This window comes from Theropithecus gelada, chromosome 6 (assembly GCF_003255815.1).
Source record: "Theropithecus gelada isolate Dixy chromosome 6, Tgel_1.0, whole genome shotgun sequence".
Classification (NCBI taxonomy): Eukaryota; Metazoa; Chordata; class Mammalia; order Primates; family Cercopithecidae; genus Theropithecus; species Theropithecus gelada.
In genome coordinates, this window is record NC_037673.1 from 139,681,133 (window position 1) to 139,709,023 (window position 27,891).

Genomic DNA, 27,891 nt, shown 5'->3' on the forward strand with positions numbered 1-27,891 from the left:
TTTACATGGCAGAGCAGGAGACAGAGAGAGAAGGGGGAAGTGCCACACACTTTCAAACAACCAGATCTCATGAGAACTCACTATCATGAGAACAAGAGGAAGTCTACCCTTGTGATTCAATCACCTCACACCAGGCCCTTCCCTCAATATGTGGGGATTACAAGTGATTGAGATTTGGGTGGAGACACAGAGCCAAGCCATATTATTCCACCTCTGGCCCCTCCTAAATCTCATGTTCTCACATTTCAAAACACAATCTCGCATTCCCAGTAGTCCCCCAAAGTCTTAACTCCTTCCAGCATTAACTCAAAAGTCCAAGTACAAAGTCTCACTGGGTCAAGGCAAGTCCATTCTGCTTATGAGACTGTAAAATAAAAAACTAGTTACTTCCAAGAAAAATCTGGGGTACAGGCATTGGGTAAATGCCCCCATTCCAAATGAGAGAAATTGGTTAAAACAAAGAGGCTACAGGCCCCATGCATGTCCAAAAACCTGAGTAGGTTTTTGTGGTAGTCATTAAATCTTAAAAATCCGAAATGATCTCCTTTGACTCCACATCTCACATCCAAGCCACACTGACACAAGGGGTGGGCTCCCAAGGCCTTGGACAGCTCCACCCCAGTGGCTCTGCTGGGTTCAAGCCCCTGCGCCTGCTTTCACAGGCTAGCATCGAGTGCCTGCAGCTTTTCTAGGCACATGGTGAAAGCTGTCAGTGGATCTACCATTCTGGAGTCTGGAGAATGGTATCCCTCTTCTCACAGCTCCACTAGGCAGTGCCCCAGTGGGGTCTCTATGTGGGGGCTCTAACCCCATATATCTCCTCTGCACTGCCCTAGCAGAGGAGCTCCATGAGGGCTCTGCCCCTGCAGCAGACTTCTTCCTGGACATCCAGGCATTTCCACACATCCTGAAATCTAGGCAGAGGCTTTCAAGCCTCAACTCTTGCCTTCTGCACACCCACAAGCCCAACACCACAAGAAGGCTGCCAAGACTTGAGGCTTACCCCCTCTGAATCAACAGCCCAAGATATCTCCTGGCTCCTTTTAGCCACAGCTGGAGCTGGAGCAGCTGGGATGCAGGTCACCATGTCCTGAGGCTGCAGAGAGCAGTGCAACCCTGGGCCTGGCCCACGAAACCATTTTTTCCTCCAACACCTCCAGACCTGTGATGGGAAGGGCTGCCATGAAGGTGTCTGACATGCCCTGGAGACATTTTCCCTATTGTACTGGCTATTAACATTTACCTATGCATATTTCTGCAGCTGGCTTGAATTGCTCCCCAGAAAATAGGCTTTTCTTTCCTACCACAAGGTCAGGCTGCAAATTTTCCAAACCTTTATGCTCTGCTTCCCTTTTAAACGTAAGTTCCATCTTCAGACCATCTCTTTGTGAACACATATGACTGTATGTTGTTAGGAGCAGCCAGGCAATATCTTGAAAGCTTTGCTACTTAGAAATTTCTTCTGCCAGATACTCTAAATCATCTCTCTCAAGTTCAAAGTTCCACAGATCTCTAGGGCAGGGGCAAAATGCTGTCAGTCTATTTGCCAAAGCAAAGCAGAAGTGACCTTTGCTCCAGTTCCCAATAAGTGCCTCATCTCCACCTGAAATCACCTTAGCCTGGACTTTATTGTCCATATCATGATCACCATTTTGGTCAAAACCATTCAACATGTCTCTAGGAAGTTCCAAACTTTCCCTCATCTTCCTGTCTTCTTCTGAGTCCTCCAAACCATTGCAACCTCTGACCATTACCCAGTTACAAAGTCACTTCCACATTTTCAGGTATCTTGACAGCTATGCCCCCACTGTGCTGGTACCAATTTTCTGTACTAATCCATTTTCACAGTGCTATAAAGAACTACCTGAGACTGGGTAACTTATAAAGAAAAGAGGTTCAACTGACTCATAGTTCCACAGGATTAACAGGAAGCATGACTGTGAGGCCTCAGGAAACTTACGCTCACAGTGGAAGGCAAAGAAAGCATGTTTCCACATGGCAGGGCAGGAGAGACAGTGAGTGAAGAGGGAAGTGCCACACATTTTCAAGCAACCAGATCTCATGAGAACTCACTATCATGAGAAGAGCAAAGGAGAAGTCTGCCTCCATGATTCAATCACCTTTCACCAGGCCCCTCCCCTGATATGTGGGGATTACAATTTGAGATGAGATTCGGGTGGGGACACAGAGCCAAACCATATCATCTATGCTTAGGAAAAAAGTTGCTGTTTGTAAAGGATACATAGAAAAGGGTGTTTATTAGAAACTTGTTTGTAGTGGCAAAAATTATGACACCACCTGAATAGAATATCGTATAACTATTTAAAAGAATGGGATCCGCGTCTGTTGACCTGGAAGGATGTCCAAGGTGTGCTTGTTAGGTTAGAAAAGCAAGCTGCAGACAAAAGGGTATAAGATAACCCCATTATTTTATTTAAAGGCAAGCGACCCAGAAAATATCATATATGTCTCTGTTTATGCTTATATAATTACAAGGAAATGTGGAGAATAAGGGGAGATGTGCAGGAAGAAATAGGAAAGGAGAGGTGACGGAAATAAGTTTATTAACATTTTCGGGTATTTTACAGATGGAATGAACACATTATTTCTGTAAATTCTGAAGGGGCATTTGCAAAAAGAAGAATAAATTTTAAAAAGAGTCGATTCAAAGACTATCCCTATAATGCTCACTTACACTCAGATATGCTTTCTTGGATAAAAGACTATGTATAAGCCAAATCCTCCAAAGGTTATGGACAATTCCTGTGGCTACCCACCATCTATCAGCTGGCATATGGGTTGTGGTACAAAGATGGAGAACCACTATGCTATGAGCAACAAAACCACAGACACTTTTTGATCAGGGGAATAACACTGAAAGTGGTGTTCTAGGAAGATTAATCTGGCAGTAGACTGCAGAATGAATTAAGAAGGGAGAGGGGAAAACTAGAGAATTAGGAGACTACTGATAAGAGTGGTAAGAGTTTGAATTAGGGTGTGGCCAGTTTTTTCCTGTTGTGTTGACTTCTCAGGGAACAGAAACTTAATTCCCTTCTGGCTTCCAGCCTTTGTACCTTACTCTTAACCAAATCTCAGGGTCTTTGTGTCTCAGAAGTATGTTTCTTATGATCTGCTTTAATTACATCTAAATTTCAAATTTAAGGTTCCTTTTTTAAAAAATTATAAACGAATTACTAGTAATATTGTGCCATTTAAGATTTCCCTAATTTATCTGGCTTTGATTTTTGAGAATGTTCACGTTTGAAGGATTGGTTTCAACAACAATAATCCCTCATATATTTATGTTATTCTATTCTGTCTCTTCTATGCTAGTTGATATGACAACTACCCTCTCCCTGCCACATTTTAAGATTGTTGTCTCCTCATTCTTCAGCTATTCATTATTTTTTGTGGCTGTTCTCTTCGGTTGCCTTCCAGAGCCCTGTCCTTGTCCCTCCCCTCTTTTTTCCTCAACATTAGAGCAGTTCATTCTTAAATGACCTCATCTGATTTTCTTGCTATAGCTAACACCTACTTACCATGCATTTTCTCTTTTCTGTCATTGCCATATTAGGTTGAACTCTCCCATAACTCTTAGTGGAAGAGATGAACTTATCCTACCAACCCTTTGACTGTTATATACTATAGATGGAATAAGTGAAATCTAAAATGTAAATAAGCTGAAAAAAGATACTTTGAAAATTCAGGCAAAAATAAGACACCCCTCCTCTCTTAGTGATTACACACACCTTATTTGAAAAATGAGGAAACCGATTTCTTGCCTGACCTCCTAGGTAAGTCAGTACAAACATACATTAGACTCATCTGCTTAAACAATCTCAATTCTTATAAAAGTGAAAAGCATAAAGCTTCTGCTACAAAAGTTCCTATACTGACAATTTACTATAAGTTACTGCGTTGAGCAAGCTTTTACCAACCAACCAAATGAAAACACCCTCTAACCCTTCATTTACAAACATTGGCTAGTCTAATTTTTCAATGGTAAACAGACCAGAGTTATTCCAAGAAATTATGAAAAGCAATCCATTTCAAAGTCTTAAAGCAAATTTAGAGACTGACAACAATTGAAAATACATCTTTATGTACACTTCTCTCTGTATTCATATACACCTGTCAGTCTTAAGGCTTATTTCTATCTGGGGAAGATAACCTGGGCTATCATCTCTCTCAGTGATATTCAGTATCTGCTGACATTTTTCTTACTCGGGAAAGATTAGAAATATAATCCATTCCTATACATCTTTTTGGTGTATATGTCAAATTTTGTTTATTTAGGTATTCAACATGTATTTGTAGAGGTCTTACTATAGCCTAGACACTATTCTAGATGGTGGCATACAGAAGTAAGCAAGGCAGACAGTATCACTGATCTCACGGAGCTTACATTGTAGCAGTGAGCAGATAAGACACAATTAGACAGATGATGTTAAGAAGATGGAAAGACTATGTGAAAGATGCTACTATTTCAGATAGAGCAGTCAGAGATCTCTTTTACAGAGCTGACATTTAAGTGAGAGAGTAAACTATGTGGGTACCTGGAGAAAGAACATTTCAGTTAAAACTTCCTCAGATTTGAGCTTATACACTGGGGAGCCCAGAAAGAGGATTATTTCTCCTAGAGAGTAAGGATATTCTTAAGTGACTAGAAGAAAAAAATATCTTGCACCTAGGGTACACAAACTGAGGTTATGGTGAAAGTCATGTATTCTCCTTGTCTTGTATCATGTAGTATTTGATGACAATATGCATCCACATAATACTTTCAGCCATTAGTTGCTGAAGTCTCCTGTTGGCTCATTCCTATCTACTCAGTCCTCATCTAGTCAACTAATTCTTTCCATCTTTTCTTTCTTTTGTTTCATACTCCTTGTTGCCCCTTTTCTTATTCCAAATAGTTGAATAAAATCTTGTTTCCCATTCATCCATGCAGTTCCTCCATGAAATTTCAGTTACGTCTTCCCAGGAAGGAGCTTGAGATCCTTCAAGCTCACATTTCAAAAAGCAAATTGAGGGAGGAGTAGGCAGGGATGAGTATCATCAGAGTGCTCTCCATGCTGCTGGGGATTTTCATCTTCCTCATCTCCATATGCCCAGTGTCTAGCTTGATAAATGCTTGCTGCTGCCAAGCGCAATTAGAAGGACCTTGGAGATCATCTAGTTAACCTCCCACTCTATCTATCTCAAGAATTCTTGGCCTAGAACATGTCTTTGTAGTTCTTTAGTTCTTCCACTTACGAACATAATAACGTAGCTAGGCTGCTTATTGATTTCCCAGTGTCCATAGAGAAACACTGAGGCATACAAAAATCAAATTTAGCCAGACACCAGAATTGAAGTTTAGAATTTTCATTTTTTTCTTAATAGTTTTATAACTTTTCCTTCTGGCTTCCTTATTTACTATTTTCTTGTTTAAATATGTCTCTGGGACCCCCAAAACACTGTACAGCTCTGTTAAATGTCATTATCAATGAAAAGGTGACTCATCCCTAAAATACTGAGTTAGAAATTACTTCACCTATTTTTCTTTCCTTCAAAAACATTTCTTGATTAAAAATGCAGTGCCCATCTACAGACTGCACTAACACCAGCCCATGATATGTGTTTAGTGATGAGAAGCATTTGCTACCTAATAGAAAATCTACCAGCCTCCCAGCTGACAGAACAAAGTAGGAGGTTCAAGGCTAATAAAGCAGTGTAGAGAAAAATCTGTTAGCAGTAAAACATTACCTGCTATGCTAGAATGGCTCTTCATCCCCATTTCTTAGCTCTGAAAACTTATAAATCATCTTTTGGGGAGAAAGAACAAATATCCAAGAAAACAGTTTGCTTTTAGTACAATCCTAAAAAATTTAAAGTTCTTAAGTAGGCTGTTGTCACAAAGAAATTCTAAGAACTTCAGCACTAACAGAATGGTTACAAAATGAATATCCTATTTTTGACACCACTACACGTGTCTTCATCATTTCAAAGATTAGGATCCATTTTAGTCTAGCATTTTTTGAACAGTAAACATGACTAAATTTAGAAAATAGTAGTAACAAAATTCATTTAGTTTTTAAAAGTACTATCAGTAATCGCAGAGTTTTTTTTCAGGTTGTGAGGAATAAAAGTCATAAATATATGAATTTTATATTGTAGTTATAACTCAAACTATTTTATAAGCATAAATAATTTTAGTATACTTGAGTTGCTCTTGCTATACTGATAATCAGATACTTAATTCCCTGATACACTAAGGGAAATGTGTATGAATGGGAAATTAAACTGTTTGGGAGACTGCTGTAGGAATTCACATTATATTTACATTATATCTGCTATTGCCAAGTTCCCTTCAAGTCCAAGTCAAAAGCAGACCTACCTTACTTAAACATAAAATAAATACTCATTTTAAAAATCAGGCTTAGAGGTGAGTAGTCTCTATTACTTCTTTACTATGCCAAGAAGGGGGAATATATAAACTGTTAGCATAAAGTTCCTTAATAACTTAAAGAAAACACAAATCAGAACTTAACCAACAAGCATCATCCATTTCAGAATAGTCACCCTGGCAAGCTATTCACTTATTCCAGGCATATTCAAAACATAATTAAACATTTTCTGTAGAATTATCTATGTGGGCTTTTTTAAATACCCTCAAAGAAAATAAATGTTATTCAAGAAAGGAGTAAATTTCTAAATATCTGGAAATACTCAAATGATTTGAAGTCACACAAATAAGGCTTAGGAATAAATACATTTTCTTTGAGCAAGAACAGTTAGGTGTTACTGTAATGCAATGAGTCCAATTTTCTTTTACGGCTTACAAGGTGGTTCTGAAGGCAGTTTCAAAGAGGAGCAATATACATAGCCTCCCAAGGTGGAAATTTAGAACATTTATTTTGGGTTTTCTGTTTAAAAAAAAAATCTATTTTATAGTCATACACTTTATCCTTAATAAACCCAGCTGAATTCCAGATGACAAATTTCACATAATGTTCTAATTAAAATTTTTTTTAAGTTTCCATCTAAGAAAGCTGCCTACAAACTTAGGTTCTACATCGGTATGTTTACCAATTTAAACTGCCGTTTAATAATGCTATGCTTGCCTCTGCTTTTATAACTTCGCTTTAATACATCAAATTTGTTTAACTCAAGTTTTTTTCAACCACTTGATCAATAAAGAAAAAAAGTAAGTGCAGTCAAGTTTCACAATCCTCCCAAATTTATGCAGTTAGGATAAATTTTGGTATTCAGCATACTCAAGAGCTTTTTCAGACAGCTTCAATAAATGTAATAAATGTAAAAAAAAATTTAAACCTTACTTCATTCCCATTTTCAGGCAAATTAAGGTTTCTAATGACAAAGAATCTTTGCATACTTGATTACACAAAAACATCAGAACAGGAAATACTAGAAAGAGAATACTCTAGCATTTATTAATAAAAATATAACAATGTGGGTGGAGTTATCACTATGGCTATTATTTAGATGGCATACTTCATATCCCTCAACAAAATCCACTGAAAACTTCATTGAAGGCACTTTCAAAAAAATAAAACTGAAAAAAAAATCATTGTAAAGATATTACCTTGGCATTTGAAGGCCTTAAAATACAGTAGTCTTCACGAAACTGTAATTCATGACCTTTCCGGGATTGCATGGAGCAGACCCTAAAAGAGTCTTGATTATAGGAAATACCTACACCACAGTCACAGATGTCATAATGCACTTTAGCCAATGAGCGTCATACTGGTTTAAGCTAAGTGAACTTGGCAGAGCTTTAAAAATTCCACCTTGCATTTTTATAATGCTTTCTAATTTTCAAAGTAAACATACATGCACAAATCCTGTCAGGTAAAAACGCCGTATTTTACAGAAACTGAAACTGTGACAAAAAGCAGTAAGTGACTTTACAAATATATGCAAGAGAGTAAAGGCCTGATCCCTCATATTTTAAGATTTGCTGTTGACAAAAATTATTAAAGATACATGAGGAACTAACATACCCAATATTAAATATTTCCCTTCAGATAAGTATTAAGATTTCCTGGCTATTCTTTTCTCTTTTTCTCTTAAAATGCCTCTAGTTTTCACATTTGTAAAATTAAGGTAAATAACTGCTGCCTTCTGTGCTACATGGATATTGACAGAATCAAGACTTAATACGGTAACTAGAATAAAAACTTTCACAGAGTTGAGATTTAAATGAAATGAATGCATGCAAAGTGCTTAGCATAGTGCTGTCACATAATTGGTGCTTAATCATTATTAGGGAAAAATAGGTTAACAAAATGTATAGGGAAGAATATAGACACTGTATATTTTAAAAATCTAAATGAGTCAAAAGTAACTCTTATAAAGTATGTGGCTAGTCTGTATTATGTCAATCGACTATTTGTTTCAAATGTCTAGAAGAGACCCAGATAATTAAAGAAGCCTACCGGGGAACTTAGATAACTAAGAATTGAGATATTCAAACTGGCAACACCACTAATTAAGTGTTCTGTGATCTTTACCTCAACACTTTCTATGGATCTCAATTTCTCATTCGAAAAAATTAGGGGGTAAGATTAGGGGAGCTCTCAAGTTCTTTTAAGTTCTAATCTAAAATAACTGTACCTAAGATAGAAAACAAGCTCTGAGAACCCAAGAGCCCCACCTCTCGGGTGCTAACAACAGCAATAGTTTATTTTTTATGTATCACCAACTACATTATTTTAAATCCTTATCTTATAAAAACCCCAAATCTGTATTCACATCTATTTGTCTTACACTTGATAATCTATAAAGAAAATGTCAAAGAACTAACTTTGTTATACCATTCCCCACCCTAATTACTGCCCTCATCAAATTGATGCGTTGAAAGGATTTTGGAATTTTAGAAACACACACACGTGTTTTGAAAACAATTCATAGTTGTAAAGAAAGTATTTTTGACTCCAAAGTACCTAGTTTGAGGCCACAGACTGTCTCCCTTAGCATTAGAAACTAGGTCTTTGGACTTTTAGTTGAGTATTTTTCTTCTGTTTCTACTACTAAATAACTAAATCAAATTCTTTGGAAGGGACTTAAGGGTTAAAAAAATAAAAAAGGAAAATCTGAAATTTAAATAGTCTTAAAATTAAGGAAGCTCTTATCCTCAGTAATTACAAAAGAAAACATTAAAACAATAACATAAAGTAAAAGTGTCCATAACAAACTGGTAGAGCTTTAGTGTTCAGCATGTGACAATCATAAGGTCATAAGTCACAGCATTGCCCCAAACAGCATGAAATAATAAATCATGTACTGAATTGTATCATTTCACAATAGCTTTCAAAATTTGGCTATCAAATATACTTTCATAATAGCCACGGCTAAATATTATGGACAATTATGAAATCAACTAGAATAAAGGCTAATTTTATTGTAAAAAGAAATAGTAAGTTCACACTTTTTGCAACAAACTGTGTATCTTAAACACTGCATACTTACTGAACTCTCAAATTATTTTTTTACAAAAATAAAAATTCAAGGTAAGATAATGTGTAAACATTTACAACTAATCATATCATTAAACCTTTTTTCCCCTTATATATATTTTTGGTGCCCTATAGTGTGAATGAAAAAAAATTCTAAAACAACAGGTACTTTCACTGAACTTGCTGCATTATAAACACTATTAATCTTGTTGCAACTTGCTAAAAAATATTTTGAAGCACTCAAAATTAATACTTGGGTTACTCTGAAAAAGTATGTTTAAGCATGCAGCTCTATTGGGATGCAATTAATATTTAAATTAGCCCAGGGATAAAATTAGGGGATAACACATTTTCATTCAAAATATTGAATTTAAGGAATGTATTGCAATATAGTTTAAGTGACTGTCTAGCACTTGCAGAACCCCATAATTTATTCTACATATGTATTATGAAAAATTAATTTTCTCAATATTCCAGCAGAAAAAATACATAATCCATAGAAATATATTACCAAAGAAAAAGGTTGCTCTCCAGTCAGTTGACAATGGCTGTAAAAGGGCACTATGAAATATGAAATGATTATATCAATATTAAGACATCAGGTTGACTACATTCAAGTCATTAGATTTTCATTTATTAAACAGCAGCTTAAATAAAAATGGGACAAATATGAACTTAATCTTACCTAAAATAATCTAAAAGAAAGTAAAATGTGTATTTTATCCTTTTTCGGTAATAAAGCATAGTAAGAAACAACAACATAACTCAACAATTAGTATTATATAGCCATGATTAGTTTTAGATTTCTACCTCAAATAAAAGAAGCTAAATTGTAATCCTGATTAATGCATTTCCTTGTGCCTAAATATAGCCCTAAATTTTTCTCTTCTTGAACCTCTAATTCATGACAGTTGATCCAAACTGTTAGCTTTCAGAATTGATCTTGATATTCCTAAACTTATTCATAGCACTGCACATCTCTGTTGCTCCTCCCTCTTCACCTTCCACTACCAATTAATTTATGAACTCCACTGGAAATTCTGTATTTAGAGACATTTACAACGGTACTGAGGAATAAAGAAAGCAACCTGTCAAAATTAAGTGTTTGGGGGTTAAAACCACTGTTTACAACTAATTTTGAACTGTGATAAAATTCTATTTCTTTCTTAATATGTAAAATGAACAAAAATCACCATCACAAGTCACACCCTAATCTAGTTTAGCACAGAAACGATCACACATAATCCAAAGGGGAAGGGAACGCTTAGTAGATCTTTTCTTTTTCAATTCTCAATAGGAATATTTTATTTATTTGAAAAATACAAAACCCAAGTATTAATAGAATATGCCAGAAGAAAATAAGAGCAGTTGGCTCCCTGAAGCTGCAGAAATAAGGAGAGCATGGGCTTTTAAAAATTCTCTGTAAAGGTCAATAAGTAATTGATTTTTTTTGTAGTTATAGCTTAATGCAACTAAATATTTCTTGAAAACTCTTTATGCAATAGGAATCACCAATGTGTATTTTTCATGACTCAGAAATATGAAAACAAGTGCCCATTAATCTGGCAAATACCTGTAAATACTGCATTACACAATTACTCTTGATGAAAATATTACCAGGATGTCCTCAGAAGGGTAAATGCGATTCAGCACAAACCTATTTTGCTTATTTAATTTGCCCCCATAAGTAGTAGCACATAATGGGAACTCACTGCTAATTAAAATTAGGTATAATCATTAAAGTAAAAAAGAATGTGCTTTAAGAACTATGCCTCAGACCTAGTCTAAACTTAATGTAAATTAAGATTTCCTGGTCTGTTTCAATCACCTGTAGGCCGGAGTGGACTAAGATTTATGTAACTAACCAATTAATGCAGATGTTCTGACTTTCACATTAGGCAGTCACATTGAAGTAAACCCTTTCGATATAATCTTTCCTTCACTAAATCTCAAAAGGCCCCTAAAGTGATCTCTACCCACATATTCATTTCACTGTTAATACAATTTGCATTTAACCTACATTTACGCAAAGTATATTTCAGAATAATTCTTTCATAAAATGTATAAACATTAAATAAACAGCAAAAGTGATCAGACTAAAATATATGTAACACAAATAGACAAAACCAAAATAGCATATGAATTATGTTACCAATTATAAAAATATAAGGGGAACAGCCATAGAAACATCACAAGTATTTTCAATAAAATCTGACCACATGCTAGTCACATATTTCTGTATTAGTCATTCCACACTAAAATGACACACCTGAATACACAGTGTGTTTTAAAAGCTTTTCTTTTACTAATCATATAGTCATAACAAGTTATAGATTTAAAAAATAAGATTCTCATCATAAAGCTAAAAATAAATATTTAAAAGGAAATCTCCTTTAACATTCAGAAATCACTTTACATAAATGAATACCAGAAATATTAAGCTTAAAAAACACTGAAACACCCACTGCCAGAATCTTTAGAAGGAAAAGAAAAAGAAAAAAGGTAGGAAGTAAAGAAAGTATCCATGGAGGAGGGGGTAAATCATACTCAAAACAAATCTCTTCTCTTTATATTTCCTCTTTTTCTGAGAAAGCATTCAACATGATGTTAGCAGAATTTGCTTCACTCATTCTGTATCTGTATAGGTCTTCAATTTCATTACTTTTATGAAATTAGATACAGATGCGACTGAGACATTAAAATCTACATAAATTTTAGTAGTTTCATTAAGTGCCAATCATCAGAGCCCTAGACTCTGCCGAAGACTGAATTTACAAGTTCATCCAACATCATTCATTCTCTCCAATAATCCCTCCGTTCAGGATACGAACAATTTTTTAACACTAAAATTTCAACATAATCCCAATAAAAACTCTAATACCACCTAAAACCATTTCTTTTCTCTACCTCTGCCATTAATGCTTAAATGAAACAAGGCTGAAAATCAAATAATGCAGAAATGTGCCTTCGTCAGTAAGTTTATGCTAAACGTACTGAATTTCAGTATTTTTAAAAGCATATTAAGTTAGAATGGCTAGTTTGTTTTACTTAAAGAATAGATTTTGAGAATCAATAAGGTTTCTCTTGTTTTACTATAAATGAACTTAAAAAGAAAATGCTTTACTAAACTCAATCATAATATTCACAATTTTACAATTTTATGTGATAATTCAATGTTGTGGTGGAAGGAAGGAATTGCCTCTTCCCACCCCCAGAGAATAAAGTGAGGATTTTTTTTTTTTTTTTTTTGAAGCATTCTGATAAAAAAAATTTTAGGTGGCATTTTAAAAAGTCAAATTGCAATTTATAATTTTTTTTAATTTAAAAGGAATTCAAGTTATTAGTGGCATTTAATGTTTTTCTACGTAAAGTCAGAAGGTCAGTATTCAATCAAGTTGTGGTCTCAACGTGTTGATTATCTGCTGACCACTCAGGGCCACTGGTCATAGCAAATGTTTGGCTAGAGTCATGTAACATATAGAGAAGAGAAAGCAACTAATTTTAGCTATATCAGGGCTGTTGTTTGGAAACAATAGACTAATTCAATGATGGTTTAAAAGAAACACTGTTTCAATTTATTTGGATGAAGCTTTGTTTTGGGTAATCATAGTTTCCAGTGCTAAGTTAATGCCGTAAGGTACAAAATCTTCAAATATTAACAAAATACCCTGTATAAAGTATTATACCTTCTTGTTAGGACACAGACTACTGATTATATTTCCCAATCACAGACTGGCATAAAAATAATCATTTCTTTCGATATTAAAGAACTTCTAAAGAGCAGCATCATCATTCCTTGCCTACTACCTCCATAAGGTTATGGGGCCCAAATTAAAGATACATGAAGATGCTTTATGTCATAAAGTACTATAAAAGTTAAAGCATTAAAATCACCTTCAGTGATTTAAGAGTAACTATGTTCACCTACTTATACTCTATATCCCAGATTTTATAGAGTTTAAAAGTTCATAGCAAATGGAAAGTAAGTTTTGTCCCATGCTTTTTCTTTATAGTAAGGAAAATGAAAACCATGCATGATGATTATCAGGACAAAATCCATTACTAATCCCCAAGAGTTTCCTAAGATGTTTTATTTTTCTTTGTATAATTACGTTTTATAAGTCAATTTAAGAGTTTCCTACAGATAGCTTAGTCAAATCAACCATACTTAACTCTTTTAAGAAAACCAAGTATGTGAATTCTATTGCCAAAAATTTGCAATTGAAAATTTTAAAACACAGCATGTCTTTTAGCATTTAAAACACAACAGCTTATGCAGTAAGAAACATCTTAAATCTCCTTACTAAAACCATTTTAAACCTTCAACTCAGGTTGAAGTAGTGTTCTTCTAAATAAAAGATAATTATTTAAACAATAGATTAGGAAGTAGTTCGCATTAACCGTAAGAACCAAGGGTTTTTTGTTTTTGTTTTTTGTGTGTGTGTGTGTTTTTTTTTTTTTTTTGACAACTAAGCCTTTTAGAAGAACAGAACATACCCTAAATCTAAGTCTAAATTATTTCCCTAACAAGAACTTCCTACATGAAGAGGAAAGAAAGAGACATCCTCAGGGTTAGGGATAGCTTTCATAGAAAAAGTATTTTCAAAAATCTGAATAACAAGTTAATGGGAATGATGAATATCATTAACATTTCAGAAAAAACTTCAATGGTTACATACAAATAAATCATTCTGTCTACTATGTCTTCTTTTTAAAAAAAACCCGCTGATTAATCAATCTTGGGTCACTACAATCCACATTTTTATATTTTCCGTCACACCTAAAATGGATATAAAACCTAGCATTTATCTGAATTGGGAATGAGGTTACAGGGTAGAGAAATTAACCTCTACCAACACATATGTCTACATTTAGAACTTTTTTCTGATAATTCCATTTTCTGACCTTTTTGGGTCAGACAGAAATATCAGTATGCTTATAACTGAGTATAAAAAACAAGAGAAAAATCAAATGATAGCTGAAAATTGAAACTTAACAATTTTGGCCATCAGTTATCTACTTGAGAACAGGAACATTTGAAAGTAAAATTTTGTTTTGCACCATGTTGGCACCAATTCCTCTATTAAAGAGATTGATCGGCAGACATAACTTGTCTACTTTAGGGCAAGAACCCTGTGAGCAAGACCTGTGTCTAATACTATGGTCTGGTACACTGTTCACTGCATTGCTTTAGCAATTTCAAAACTCAAATCCTTTAACAGAAGATTCAGTTTGAAGAACAGGGCTCTTTGTTGGTACTTCTGCTTTTAACCCGTTAATCTCAAGCTAACACTTAACAAATTTACAAATAAGGCAGCACAACTTTTGACTATGTAAGTAAGGGTATCATTTATTGTAATATAAGAACATATTCTAAAACAGCTGAATGAACATGCACAACAAGATGTTATTGAGACATTATACTCTCCTGAATGTATATAATTTTTCCTTATCTGTTAATGAGCAATATTATTTTTAAAATGTTAAATAAAATCCTCACCATTGGCCAATGGGATACTGAATACCACTATTTAAGGAAAAAAACTGAAATGGTGACGTGCAGATGTTACTTAGGTTGTCTACCCTTTCTACTTTCAAAAGGCCACTTAAACTTATTCATATAAAAAAGCACATGAATCTTCAGAGAACACATACAAACCAATGAAGATTTACATCTATTAATCTATCTTAAATGTACCATTCTTAAGAAACAGAAAAACACTGATCTTACCTTGAATAGCCATTAGAAAAAACTGTTCGACCAGGGAAGTTCAGAGTCCCCAAGGAAGTCAAGTTGTCGTCTCCAGAACCTTGGCACCTATTCCAATTTTCAGAACCAACGGGAATTGGTGGAATGACATTAAAAATAGGCTTCTGATCCTGCTGTTGAGAAAGGGATGCTGTATTCATGTCATAGTGGTACATCTGTCCTCCAGAGGTACTCACACCATGAACAGAAATGGCAGACATTTTATTACCAATTATATTTGCTCCAGGAAAGCTTGCCTGACAGTAAACTGTGCCCAGTTTCTCTTGCTTAATTACCCCAGGGGTGCAGAGTTCGATGAAATCTTCTTTTTCTGTTTTCACTTGGGGCAGTGTTGCATTATTGGGGCTTGACAAAACCAGATCTCCATTATCCTTAATTTTGGGTTTAGTGTCCGGTAAAATGAGAGGCTTGCAGTCCTCATTCGAATTTCCTTCCAAAAGGAATGAATCGTCTTCTCCCGCCAGAGGAGAAAGCAAACAGTTTTCATCTATCAACAGGTCTGATCTCCAAGGACTCTCATTTGTCTCTTTACCTGGGGACCCAGAAGAAAACTCCAAATCCTGCAAAATGTCAAAGGTGCTTTGGTCTGCGGTATACAATTTCACATTGCCGCCGTTGGTGCCAGTATGGCCCTTCAAATTTTGCTGTTCTGAAGATCCATCAGAGTGAGTTTTTGGAAACTCCTTCTTTGTGGGGGCAGCAGACACAGCAGTGGATGCTGAACTCTTGGCGTTCTCTGGAACACTGGTCGACCTATTGAGGTTTGCAATGCTTTCTTCCAAAAGCTTTAAGTCTGTTTCCCCCGAGGAAAGGCTGATTTGGCCCTGCTGTGGGAATCCCAGGTCATTTCCCATCACTTTTGTTTCTGTCTCTCCCATATACAGTCCCATTGAGAGTGAAACTGCTTTGGAGAGATCTGGCTGCTGCGCATTGCTTACTGAGCTTTTTGGAAAATCAACCAAAAGTCTTCGCTGCTTGGAGTCTGACTGAGAAGCGACAGCCAGTGAGGGTGAAGATGCAGAAACCTTCACAGTAGCTCCTCCCCTTAGGGTTTTATAGAAGTCCATCACATTTCCCCTCTCCTGAGCAAGCACACTGCTGGGGTTTTCTTCTCTACTGGGAGTTAATGATTCTTTGGAGTCCATCAGTGAATATCAACTACAAAACAAAAAACAAAAACAGGGGAAAACATCATAAATTCTAAAGTCACATTATCTCCCTGATCCAATTAGTAAGAGACAGCTTGTTAAATGAACCTTTTAGTTAACTCCGAATCAAATTCTTTGTTACCAAAAGAGTAATTTCTATCTTTCAGAATAAAAAGCCATGTCTCCTGCTCCCATTCAGCGTGCCACATTTAAAAGTACAATGCAGTCCATTTGCACAGCTGAGGGCAAAATTGTATCGAACTAAGCTTGGCTATTCATCCTGCCACTCACTGAACGTGTAGCTTTGTTAATCACAAACATTATAATTCATTACATCTGATTATTCTAAAGGTTCAAGTTGATGTCAAAGTATTTAATTTCAAAAAAAAGGAAGTGTGATCATTAAAATTCCTACCTCTTTTCAATCAAGGCTGTTTGCTTTTCTGAGAACCAATACATATAACATTTGACAAATACTGTGCTAGAATTCCTCAATCCCTAATTACTTCCAAATTTCCCTCCTACCAGCTACTCACACATCCAAACCTTTAAGTACAACCAACTGGTGAACCATGCACATTTTCTTCGAAAAATAAACGATGCTGATCTGCTTATCTTCCGACAGGCTGGGAAAAGGCTTTTTAACCCATACTTCTGACTGGATGTGCCTACCTCCAAATTTTGGATATATGAAATAAGATACACATTATATAGGTCAACTAAAATTTAGATTTTAAAGAGCAGAAGACAATGTGTAGTAGCTTCTCACTACATTGTTAGCTTAAATAACTTAAATATAGCTGACCCTTATCATAACTCACAAAACCATGTAGATCAAGCTACACTTGTTTACATTGCTTGAGATCCTCAATATGAAATGCTATTACATCTCCAAGTTCTTTCCTTTCCAAACAAATATCGAAGTACCGAAAAATGGAAAAACACAGAATCGTAAAATCACATTCATATAAATTCAGGTACAACGGTATCCAGTAAAATGTTCAAAATAATTTTCTCTACCTTCACCTATCCCAATTCTCAGCCTGTTCTCAAGAGAATAAGACTGTTAGGATATCGTTAATCAGGGTGTTTTAAGAGATGGACTAAGACTGAGAAGCACATTTGGGACAGTATAGTCAAATCCTGCCCAATAAAAGGAAACTTTTCCTATACGATGACGTTAGGCAACATAAATGTCACTGGCCCTCACTGAAAAGTGAATATGAAGGTAAAGAGAGGGGTGTGGACTTGCCACTACAAATCTTGAGGGTAAACTGCTTATCTCCCCACCCTCTGCTCTGTTTATCTGAAGTGATAAGGATCTCTAAACACGAGGTATCAAATGGAGCCCAATGAATTTCCATACCGTTTTCTGACAGCTGCCTTCAAACCCGAAACCAAAACAATACTTCCTAAAACGAAAACGCTCCCTCAAGCGACATTATCCCCCAGTTTAAGTTGCAAATAACCCAGCCACATTAATCGGCCCTAATGAACCATGCCAGAGGGTCTTAAGTGGTATTACAAGGTTGCAATTATCAAGTCTGCAACCCCAAACGTCACACTAGCACTTGTCGAAAATCGCAACACAAAACTATTACGGTTACAGGGAGTCTTTTTCTAAAAGGGGCCACTTAGAAACCTCAGGCGCGAATTGACAACAAACGCTAAAGAGCAAGCCCTTGCGGGGCGGGGGCAGGGGCGGGGGCGGGGGGGGGGGAGAAAAAAAGTGCGAGGTTAAAAGAGAAATATGTCCAGACCTGTTGAGTTCTCTCTCCGACACGCCCACTTCCACCAGATAACGCTAGCCCCTGCCGGAGTCTCCAAGTAGCAAGCTGTCAGCCCCCCGCGTGTGTACTCTCAGGCGCCCTGCACGCCCTCCCCAAGCCAGGCGCGACGGGGCCTCCCCAGAGCCCGGGCTCGCGCTCGGGCGCGCCGGGGTGGAGTGCAAATATTCGAGCGAGTAGAATTCAGACGCGGCTTAGCGTTCACCACGAAAACGGGTGTTGGGCGGCCCCTTGGAGGGAAAGGGGACATTCGGGGGGAGAAAAGAGACCAGGGTTCCCGTCGGGGAATGAGAGGCTCGAAACCCCCGGCAGTTCGACAAGGCTCCGCTCGCCGTCCGAGCTCAGGTTCCTCCCCCTCTGCCCGGCCAGGGGACGCCGGCGGAGGGAGAGGAAGAAGCCAGCGCTGTCACCCGCGCGCTGCCCTTTCGTCACCGTCGCCCGGCCCTCGCCAGCCCCCCACCCCCACTCCCCGAGGCTAATAAAAGTTTGTAGGCTCCCGCGGCGGCCCCCGAGTCGTCTCCGGTCCCACCGGCACCTCGTCGGAGTGAGCGCGCCCCGGCCCCCTCCCCGCCTCGCTTCTTACCTCTGACAGAGGAGCCGCTCGCCCGCCACCGTCCGCAGCTCCTGCCGCAGCAGAGATAAACAACTTAGCGTGTGAATGCAGAAGGAGCAGGAGGAAAATATTTTTTTTTTTTCTTAAAAAAAGGAAGTAAACAGCCGCCCCTTTCTCCATGGGTGGGGGGAGAGCCCCTATTTAAGAAAGTCTCCCATCGCCCAGCTGACAAGACAGCCCTCCGCCCCGCGCCGGGCTCCGCGGGTCCGGGCTTCCGGGCGCGCGTGCCCCGTCCCGGCGCCCAGCTGCTTCGGCCGCTCCGGCTGCGGCGTCTCCTTCCACCCACTGAATCCGTCCCCGACGGGCCGGCGGTGACTCGGGCTCCCGTCACAGACACGAGCTCGCAAAATGGAGGAGGCGGCGGCAGAGGGAAGGGAGCGCGGACACGCGAAAGGGCCGCCCGGCCTGGGCGAGCGAGCGGGACCGAGCGGGGAGCGGGTGGAGGCGGCGCCACGGCGCGCACACACTCGCACACACGCGCTCCCACTCCACCCCCGGCCGCTCCCCGCCCGAGGGGCCGCGCGCCGGCCGCGGGGAACGATGCAACCTGTTGGCGACGCTTGGCAACTGCAGGGGCGCCCGCGGTCCCTGCCCCCACGCCCTCCGCGCGGGCCCCGCCACCCCGGCCCCGACGGCGCCTGCACGCCCGCGGCCCACGGCGTGGCAGCCCAGCCGGGCGCGCCGCGCTTCGTCCCCCGCCCCCAACTCCCCAGGAAAAAGACAGGGCGGCGGCGGCGGGGGCCGACCTGGTCTATCTGGGGCGGCGTTAGGAGGGCCACCGAGTTTCTCCAGTTTCTCTTCTCACTACCTCCTTCCCGCCCCCGCCCAGCTCCGCGGCTCCGGACCCACTCGGGAGCTCGCTCTGCCCCTCGGCGGCAAGCGCCGCCAGTGCCCCTGCGGGTGACAGCGGGCGGGCCAGAGGAGCCGGGGCGCCGCCCGCGGCAGCGCTGCGCGAGTGGCCCGCGCCGCCGCCCCCGGGCCGAGTTGCGTGAAGTGTGTCACTTCGGTAGGGACTACGGGGTTGCACGGAAACGGTGCCGCAGCGTCTCCGCCGCGCTCGGGGCCGGGCGGCCAGACACGCCCTCTGAGGAGGCTTCAGGGAGGGGACTGGAGAGCGGGGGTCGGTGCATACGTACTTTGGGCCCGGGGGGAGTCGCGTGCCGGCAGGTCCCCCACCACCGCATCGTCTGGGCGGCCGGGTCTTCAGCTGCCGCCGCCGCGCTCTCGCACTGGGAGAGAAGTTGCAAAGCAGAACCCACCCTCCCCCGCGCCCCGACCGTCCCCCACCCTCTTCCCCGAGTCTGCGAGGCGGCGGTGGCAGAAGGAGGCGCCGCCTGCCAAGTTCAACCCCCACCCCTCCCGCCCATTGCGCTCTCACTCGAAGGAAGTTGCACGCCAAACGCAAAACCTCCAACGAGCTGGATTTCTTTGCACTTTTATTATTATGATTAAAGAAAGCAGGGGGCGGCAGTCCTAAAAGCAAGTTGCAGGCGAAATAGTAAGTTGCTGGCGAAGTATGCGTCCCCTCCCCAAACTCCTGACCTCTCCTTCCACCCCGACCAGGGCCCGCGTCCAAGTTCCCGGTGCAGGCCCCACCCCCAAATTTTGACATTTGCTGCCCTCGACTCTCTGCGTTGCTCACCCTATCACGTTCATGGGACCCCAGCCCCTACAAATAAAATACGGGCAGCTTTAAAATGCCAGCGTTCAACTCCCTACAGCTGTTCCTGTTACGAGCTTCCCCCTCAGTCCGAGGGGAAGGAAACACGTGGCCCGTCCTGAGAGAGGAGAGGGCCGTGGGGCGAGGGAAGCCCCCGCCCCAGCTCCCTTCCCTAGCTCGCCGCGTCGGGAAGGCTTGGGCGATGCCTGGACCGAGCCTCATATCTTGTACGGCACAGATTATTTTTGTGACTCGGGGAAAGGTTGTGCTGTGTGGCTTTAGGGTTTGGGGAGGTAACTTTTGCGCCCCCACAGGTGACATCGCTTGCCAGCTCCTGACAGGGGCGGGGGCTGCCGCAGCTCCACCTAGTCCTGCTCGGGCGCTCGGCCACAGCCACTCTCTGTCCTCCCGCCGCGCTCAGACTGACGGCAGCCGCCTCTGTTCTGACATCTTGGAGACGATTGGGGAAGCGCGTCCCGGAAGCCGCCCGCCGCCATCTTGGTAGGGTACAGTGACGCCAGCCCGACCCCGCGGCCACCATCTTGGCAAAGGTTCGCGATCGCGGGTAGCCTAAGCCGTTCTTCCTCGGTTCTGAAGGGTAAACGGTTCCCTGTCCGTTTTCTAGTGTGAAAGGAAAGAAATAGGCTTTCAGCAAGCCTCTTGTCCGTAGACGATCTACGGAGGCCGCCTCCAGAGGATTCTGGAACCGCCATCTTGGCAAAGGAAGAGATACTCGCCACCTCGGAAAAGAAGAGGGAATCAACCTTATGCCAGCGTAGAACCCTCAGCCAGAAGAATTTTTATGAAGGGCGCTGAGCAACTCCATGTTAACAAAACCCCTTTCTGGACTCAGAAGGCAGACTCCGCTTCTCTTTTCCCTTGGCACAAGTCAACTAGAAGGAGGCCCTTGCTTCGGATGCTCTTCTGTGAGGCTCTGAGAGCGCTACTTGACCTAGTTACCCCTTTTTCCAGTTTCTGAGCCTCAAGCACTAGAATGAGATGTCTCTCTTTAATTTGGCCCCTAAACTACCAACAGTGTCATGGGAAACAAATCAAGACCCGACCCTACAATAATGTTTTACACGTTTTAAAAGTGAGTTAAATAGCCCGTGCTAATAATTATCCTTGTACATGTACTTAAAATAACTAAGAATTCTATTTATATATACATATACGTATACATATGTATATACATATATATGTATATAATTAAGGGGAAAATACAGTTGTCTAATGGAACACATCTCCCCATGCCATAAGTCTGCCTCACTGCCGAATCTCTGGTCTAAGAATCCACCTTGTCGCTCATACATGCTCAAATCCTTAGTGGTAGGTACTCTGCTTAAATAATTTATGATTTCACAAGAGTTCCCAATTATTCTCCCTCCATTTTTTTTCTCTGCAGATCTTAACAGGGAAGAATACTCACATAGTTTTAAATATGCCATTGAAAACACTTTTAATTGAGCAAAAAAAATAAACTTTTCCTAATTTCTCTCTTCAGTGATCTAAATGTGCCTGTTAATTTTTTAATTTGATAGCAAAAAAATTCTCATTCTTTAGTCTTCCGCATTCATTTGGAAGCATGCATAAACTGTAAGTTAACCCCTCTTTTTCAGAGTAATACAAATAGTTATGATTTGTGGCTAACATTTATTGATCCCCACTCTTCTGCTGCCCACTTTTGCTGACAACCATTGAACGAGATAGGTATTGTTATTCGATTTTTCAATATGAGGACAACAGGCTTACAGAGGTTGATGCTTGTCTAAGTTCACACGGCTTCTATGCATTAAGAGAGGAATTAGACAATATTAAAGTGGTTTTCCTCACTGAGCTCAATCATTAACATGGAGTAGTATATCAATTCTGTGATAGGCTTACAATAAGTGCTTATGGAATTTAATTCAAGAGATGAACTCCAGTGTACCAGAAAGGATATGAGATTTAGCATTATAATAATAACACGATTCTAACAAAAGTCAACATTTATTGCGCATCTGCTGTCTGACAGGCACTATTGAAAGTGTTTTACGCACAATATCCTAAGTCTTTAGGTATGGCATTTACTAATCTGTAACTCTGGGAACTTATAATTACTACAAGAAATAGGATGAATCCCTGTCTGAGTGGGAATGTATTTGGTTGTCTTAGAAGCAGAGGTGGAAATGAAGGTGATGTATTCCATCTCCATCAAGGCAAGGACCTGATCTGTCTTGTCATAGCTTTATGTCCCACTCCTGGAACAGAGCCCACTACATAGTAGGCACCCAGCAAATACATTACAGGGTTATAATAACATCGACTCAACTAGTTAGCTAGATGTAAAATCACTTTTACTGGGTTATTGTCGTGGCCAAATGGGTTATAAATAGTGTATGGATAATACTCAAGATCCTCATTTTTATTGTCTTGTGTTTAAACATCCGAGTGCTCCCCCCATTTTTTAAAAAGTAAACCAGATTAGATTCGTGATTGTATTTTCTTATAGTATTCTGCATACTTTGTTAGCACATTACAATGATAGTTCATTATTTGTGCCCCCATTTGTTATTTCTCTGTGTCACCCACCAGAATAAAAGCTCTGCAAAGGAAGGGACTGTGTCTGTTTGTTCACCCCTTTATCACTAGTGCATAGTTGCTGCTCAGTGGGTGTTGGTTAAATGAATGAATACTATATGGTCTTAGAGAGTATGTCCTAAGGCCAACAAAACGTTAAGCCTGACTAATAACCAAACCACCTGATACATTGATATCAGAAACTGACATATTACCCAATGAGTTCTCCCATTCTCTTCATGTTTTATCATCTCCATTCCCTCGAAAATAATCCAAGCTGTACTCTCAGATTACCCCTCCAAAACATCAACTAAATCATGCCGTGCTCCTTCTCAAGTATATACAATAACTCTTGATTCTAGTGCTACACAGATCCCAACTCCCGGTATGGTATTTAAGATCATCACCTTTACCTGCCCCTTTTGTAGAAAGTGAAGCCTTCAGGCCGGGCGCGGTGGCTCAAGCCTGTAATCCCAGCACTTTGGGAGGCCGAGACGGGCGGATCACGAGGTCAGGAGATCGAGACCATCCTGGCTAACACAGTGAAACCCCGTCTCTACTAAAAAATACAAAAAAACTTAGCCGGGCGAGGTGGCAGGCGCCTGTAGTCCCAGCTACTCGGGAGGCTGAGGCAGGAGAATGGCGTGAACCCGGGAGGCGGAGCTTGCAGTGAGCTGAGATCCGGCCACTGCACTCCAGCCTGGGTGACAGAGCGAGACTCCGTCTCAAAAAAAAAAAAAAAAAGAAAGTGAAGCCTTCTAGCGGATGTGATTGAACTGGAGTTTAATTTAAAAATTAAGGAAATAGTTTCAAGAAAGATAACTTGCAAACTTTAAACTTTTGAAACCTAAAACCTATGATTGAACATTTATTTTCTAATCTTTTGATGAAGGTCTAAAGCTTTTATGAGCCCACTGACTGGAGTTCCATGTCTTCTTTAGTGTGTGTATAAACTATACCTGTAATGCACTGATGTAGCGTAGCAGTTAAAAGAGAGACTATAAAGGCCAAATACAGTCTCTACCACTAAAAGGAATGTAACCTCGGGCAGGCTAACTCTCTGTGCCTTTTTCCATCATCTGTAAAATGGGGATAATAATAGTACTAATTTATAAAGATTAAACAAGTTTGATATATGTGAAGTGCTTAGACTAATTCCTGGGTCATAGGAAGTATTTACTCATCATTAACAATTATTGTTCATCTGTAGAATTACTATTTTCCCCATTTTTTAACAAAGTGGAGCAAGAAATTAAAGATACACATTCAGTATCTATGACCTGAAATGCTTAATACTGAAAGTGTTTTAGATTTTGGATTTTTTTTTTTTTTTCTGATTTTGGAATATTTGCATTATAATGAGAAATCTCAGCGGTGGGACCCACGTCTAAACAGGAAATTCATTTTTGTTTCATATACACCTTATAGCCTGAAGATAATTTTGTACAATATTTAAAATAATTTGGGGCATGAAGCAAAGTTTGTGGTAAGTACTTCCACGTGGAATTTTTCATTTGTGGTATCATAACAATGCTCAAAAAGTTTTGGATTTTGGAGCACTTCAAAATTCAGATTGTCAAGTTATGGATGTTCAACACGTACTTTTAGAATAATTTTAGTGCAGATTTCTAAATTTTTATGCTTCCTTGTTCCTGCCCCCACCCCAATCTTTTAAAATTGTCTTACATCCACCTTGCTTGACAGCAATTGTAAGTCAAGGAAGGCTTTATGGCATCTTTCCATTTAGATTTTATAGAACAATTTTTTATACTCATATTTCATCATTTTACTTAATGTTTAATCAAATTAAGTAAGTACAGTAATAAGCAACAAATGGCATAAACATGTTTGGGAAGCAAAAGCACCAGGAACTGTTGGTAGCTCAACTGATGGGAGCAGAATCGTGTGAAGTGCAGAAATGACCGTGGTTCTGGTGTTCAGTGAACCCTGGGCGTCAACCCATTGTTTTCCAGGGAGACTGGAGAACTGGATCAGTTGAGATCAATGTATTGAGTAATGTCTGTTACAAGATTCTGTTAAAGAAAGGACATAACACACCACATTCATTCCCACGTCTCCTGTTGTTTATCACATATATTTCCTCTTACATAAGCATACTTCCTTGTGACTTATTTTCCTATAGTCCGTGATTCTTTGTCATGGCTTCAGTTTCCATTTATTCTTTTTTTCTGTACTCTCCCACTTTAAATGTGTGATGTTAAATATAAATTGGAATCATGTATACATGTATTGTGTATATGTATTAATAATTTTGAACATGTTAATTTTAAGCCCAAACAGCTTTTATTGGTGGTTAGAACTTACTTTAAAAAATTATTCCTGCAGCTATCATAGCTATTATTTGTCTCTTTAAAATAATATCTTGACTTTGGAAAATACTTCTATTCCTATTTAACTTTATAAGGTAAGAGGTTCAAGGGAACCCAGCTGAGCTTTGAATGACCCATCTCTGTCTGCTTCAATATTTGTATTTTATGCCAGACATGCCTATTATAAACAATTCACACTAGTACAGCAAGTTCTTAATCATAATGAACTCCACTTTGGTATTCCTCTTTGTAATTAGAATTAACATTCCCGCCTGGACTGGGAAATGCTAAATTGTTACTAGCTTCCCTGCTGTTTTGATGTTTTTCATGATGCTTTCAATGATTTCATCATAACCAGCCTAAAATATCACAATTTGTGCTCATATGCATGAAATGCCCTATGGGTGTCCTGGTTGACTTTATTCTTTATGCTGGCAGAACTTAGTTTAAGCAATACCTGATTCAAGGATGAGGCAGACATCAGCAGATAAATGAGATAAATGTTGCCATAAGCAGGAACTCAATATTTTTAATGTTTGGAAGCACTAGAGCAAGCACACTGAATAATTGCAACAAGTATTACGTACTTTGTTTTTCATTTGTGGCATTTGTGGCTCCCCATATGTCATTAGCTTTCTTCCTTTTCTGATTTAATCTCCTTTTCTGTCCCGTGTTCCTTTGGTAAAGAGTGTTTCAATCTGCCCCACTGCTATGTGGAATCTTTCAGCTCATTTGAGAACCTACATTTCCATTTTGGTTCTTATATCTTCTTATTTATTAGAGCACAAGGTTTTGGTTTTGTTTGTGTTTTGTTTTGTTTTGTTTTAAGCTAACTTAGAAATAGTGGGGTTAAGATGAAAACATTCTTGGTATAGGGATCCCTTAACAAGATAAGAAGATACTTCACATCCAACTCCAAAGTGCTACAAAGGATATTTGTTACCATTGAAAAAAAATTGTTTTGAGAGAGTATTTGTTAATTAAATTTTCTCTATCCTCTTGTTGAATTTTCAATACAATACCTGGTTTTTAGACCCTATTCTGTCATTTACTTACTTGAATGAACCTGGGGTAGGCATTTAATTTTTCTCAGCCTCATTTTTCAATCTGTAAAGGAAGGATAATGATATCTACTCCACCTATCTCACAGGAAATAATGTAGGCCTCACATGGGATCATGTGTTCAAAAGTTTTTAAACACTAAGCTTTATTTGGAAAACTTAGAGGGGCTTATAGAATTTTTGCATTATCACTTCACCACAACAAAAATGAAAATTATCATTGCCTATTTTCACTTATTTCCCAGGTAATCAGTGCAATGGGCAGTCTGGAATTTTAGGCAGGGGAGTGATAATTCGGAAGTGCACCGGAACCAGTTGTACCAGCTTGCAAGCACTGTTAAATTTTCAGAGATTTTGTAAGTCGGTTGTTAATCACAGTCATTATTAAAAACCAAATTATTTATAACTTACAATCAAATATTTTAACAACAAAAATAAATGCTGAAAACTTCACTGCCTAATTATTTTACTCCGTTTTACTATTATCTGTGCTCTTAAAGTTATTTATATCTGTTCCGTATAGGAACATACCGTACAATGGTATGATGCAGTGTATCCCTTCCTAATGCTGCATTCAGAAATGTTATTTTGGTAGTTTGAAATCAACCATGGTGGAGTACCTATACTATAGAAATTGGGAAACATGACAAACCAGAGCTTAATTTGTTGATTGTCTAGACTGACACAATAGAAGAACTTTTAATAATGAAGATTGAACTTAAAAGTGCCTTAGTTCTTGAACACAAAAACTTGAGGAAATATTTTTCCAGTACTTGAAAACTATTATCAGCAAAAGAAGTCACTCCTGTCATTAATGAATGAGTTTAGTTCCAACATCCATTTTTGTTGCTTCACTTTTATCTCACTCATTAATGTAAAAATATCAACCAACATTCATGTTGGGACTTCAGTACCATGAATGACTTCTTTGCTGATTGAATATTAATCAGATATTTATTTGTGGTCTGATTTTGCCAAACATCATTGAATTTCAGCTGTAGGTTAGCTATGGACACAAGTATTCTGCCAAAATCACTGAAACAGTTTTGTGAAAATCATGTGGCCATATAGAATTCACTATTTAAAAGTGTTATATCTTTTCTTTTTGTAAATTATGTGATATATATATATGTAAAAATTATAATAAACACATAGATACTCTGTTCCCCTCAGACAGCTGTTAAACATTTACTAACACACTAATGGACATAATCTAATTTACTATTTGAAAAGCTCATTCTGCTTGCGATATGGAGTATGAGTTGTAGGGGCTAAGGGAGAAAGCAGGGAGAGCAGTGAGGAGACACGCACATTGGTCCAAGGAAAGATGACAAAGTTTGTATTGGTTGCAATGGCGGGGAAGCTGGGGAGCTATGGTTGGACAGGAGAGGTATTTTGGAGGCCAAAGGTAAGCAAAGCAGTCATCCAGCAGCTCTATGGAAGAGATGGACTTAAGCAGGCTTAGTTGAGTGCATAGAAAGCTGCACCAGAGAAAAGGAGTC

General features: G+C 39.2%; 1 protein-coding gene across 3 annotated transcripts in view; it reads right to left on the minus strand.

The window, feature by feature from the left end:
* Positions 1-27,891, minus strand: part of NR3C1 (nuclear receptor subfamily 3 group C member 1) — a 155,186-nt gene that overhangs the window by 106,324 nt on the left and 20,971 nt on the right. Inside the window, exons 1-2 of one of the 3 annotated variants that reach the window (XM_025387500.1) lie at positions 19,916-20,084; positions 15,193-16,389 (exon numbers count right to left, since the gene is read on the minus strand). In XM_025387500.1, coding sequence (XP_025243285.1) covers positions 15,193-16,376 — 1,184 coding nt within the window. In that variant the 5' untranslated portion in view covers positions 16,377-16,389; positions 19,916-20,084. Of the gene's footprint in view, positions 1-15,192; positions 16,390-18,749; positions 19,550-19,915; positions 20,085-27,891 lie in introns of those variants that run through there. The other 2 variants (XM_025387499.1, XM_025387498.1) reach the window with 2 other exon arrangements.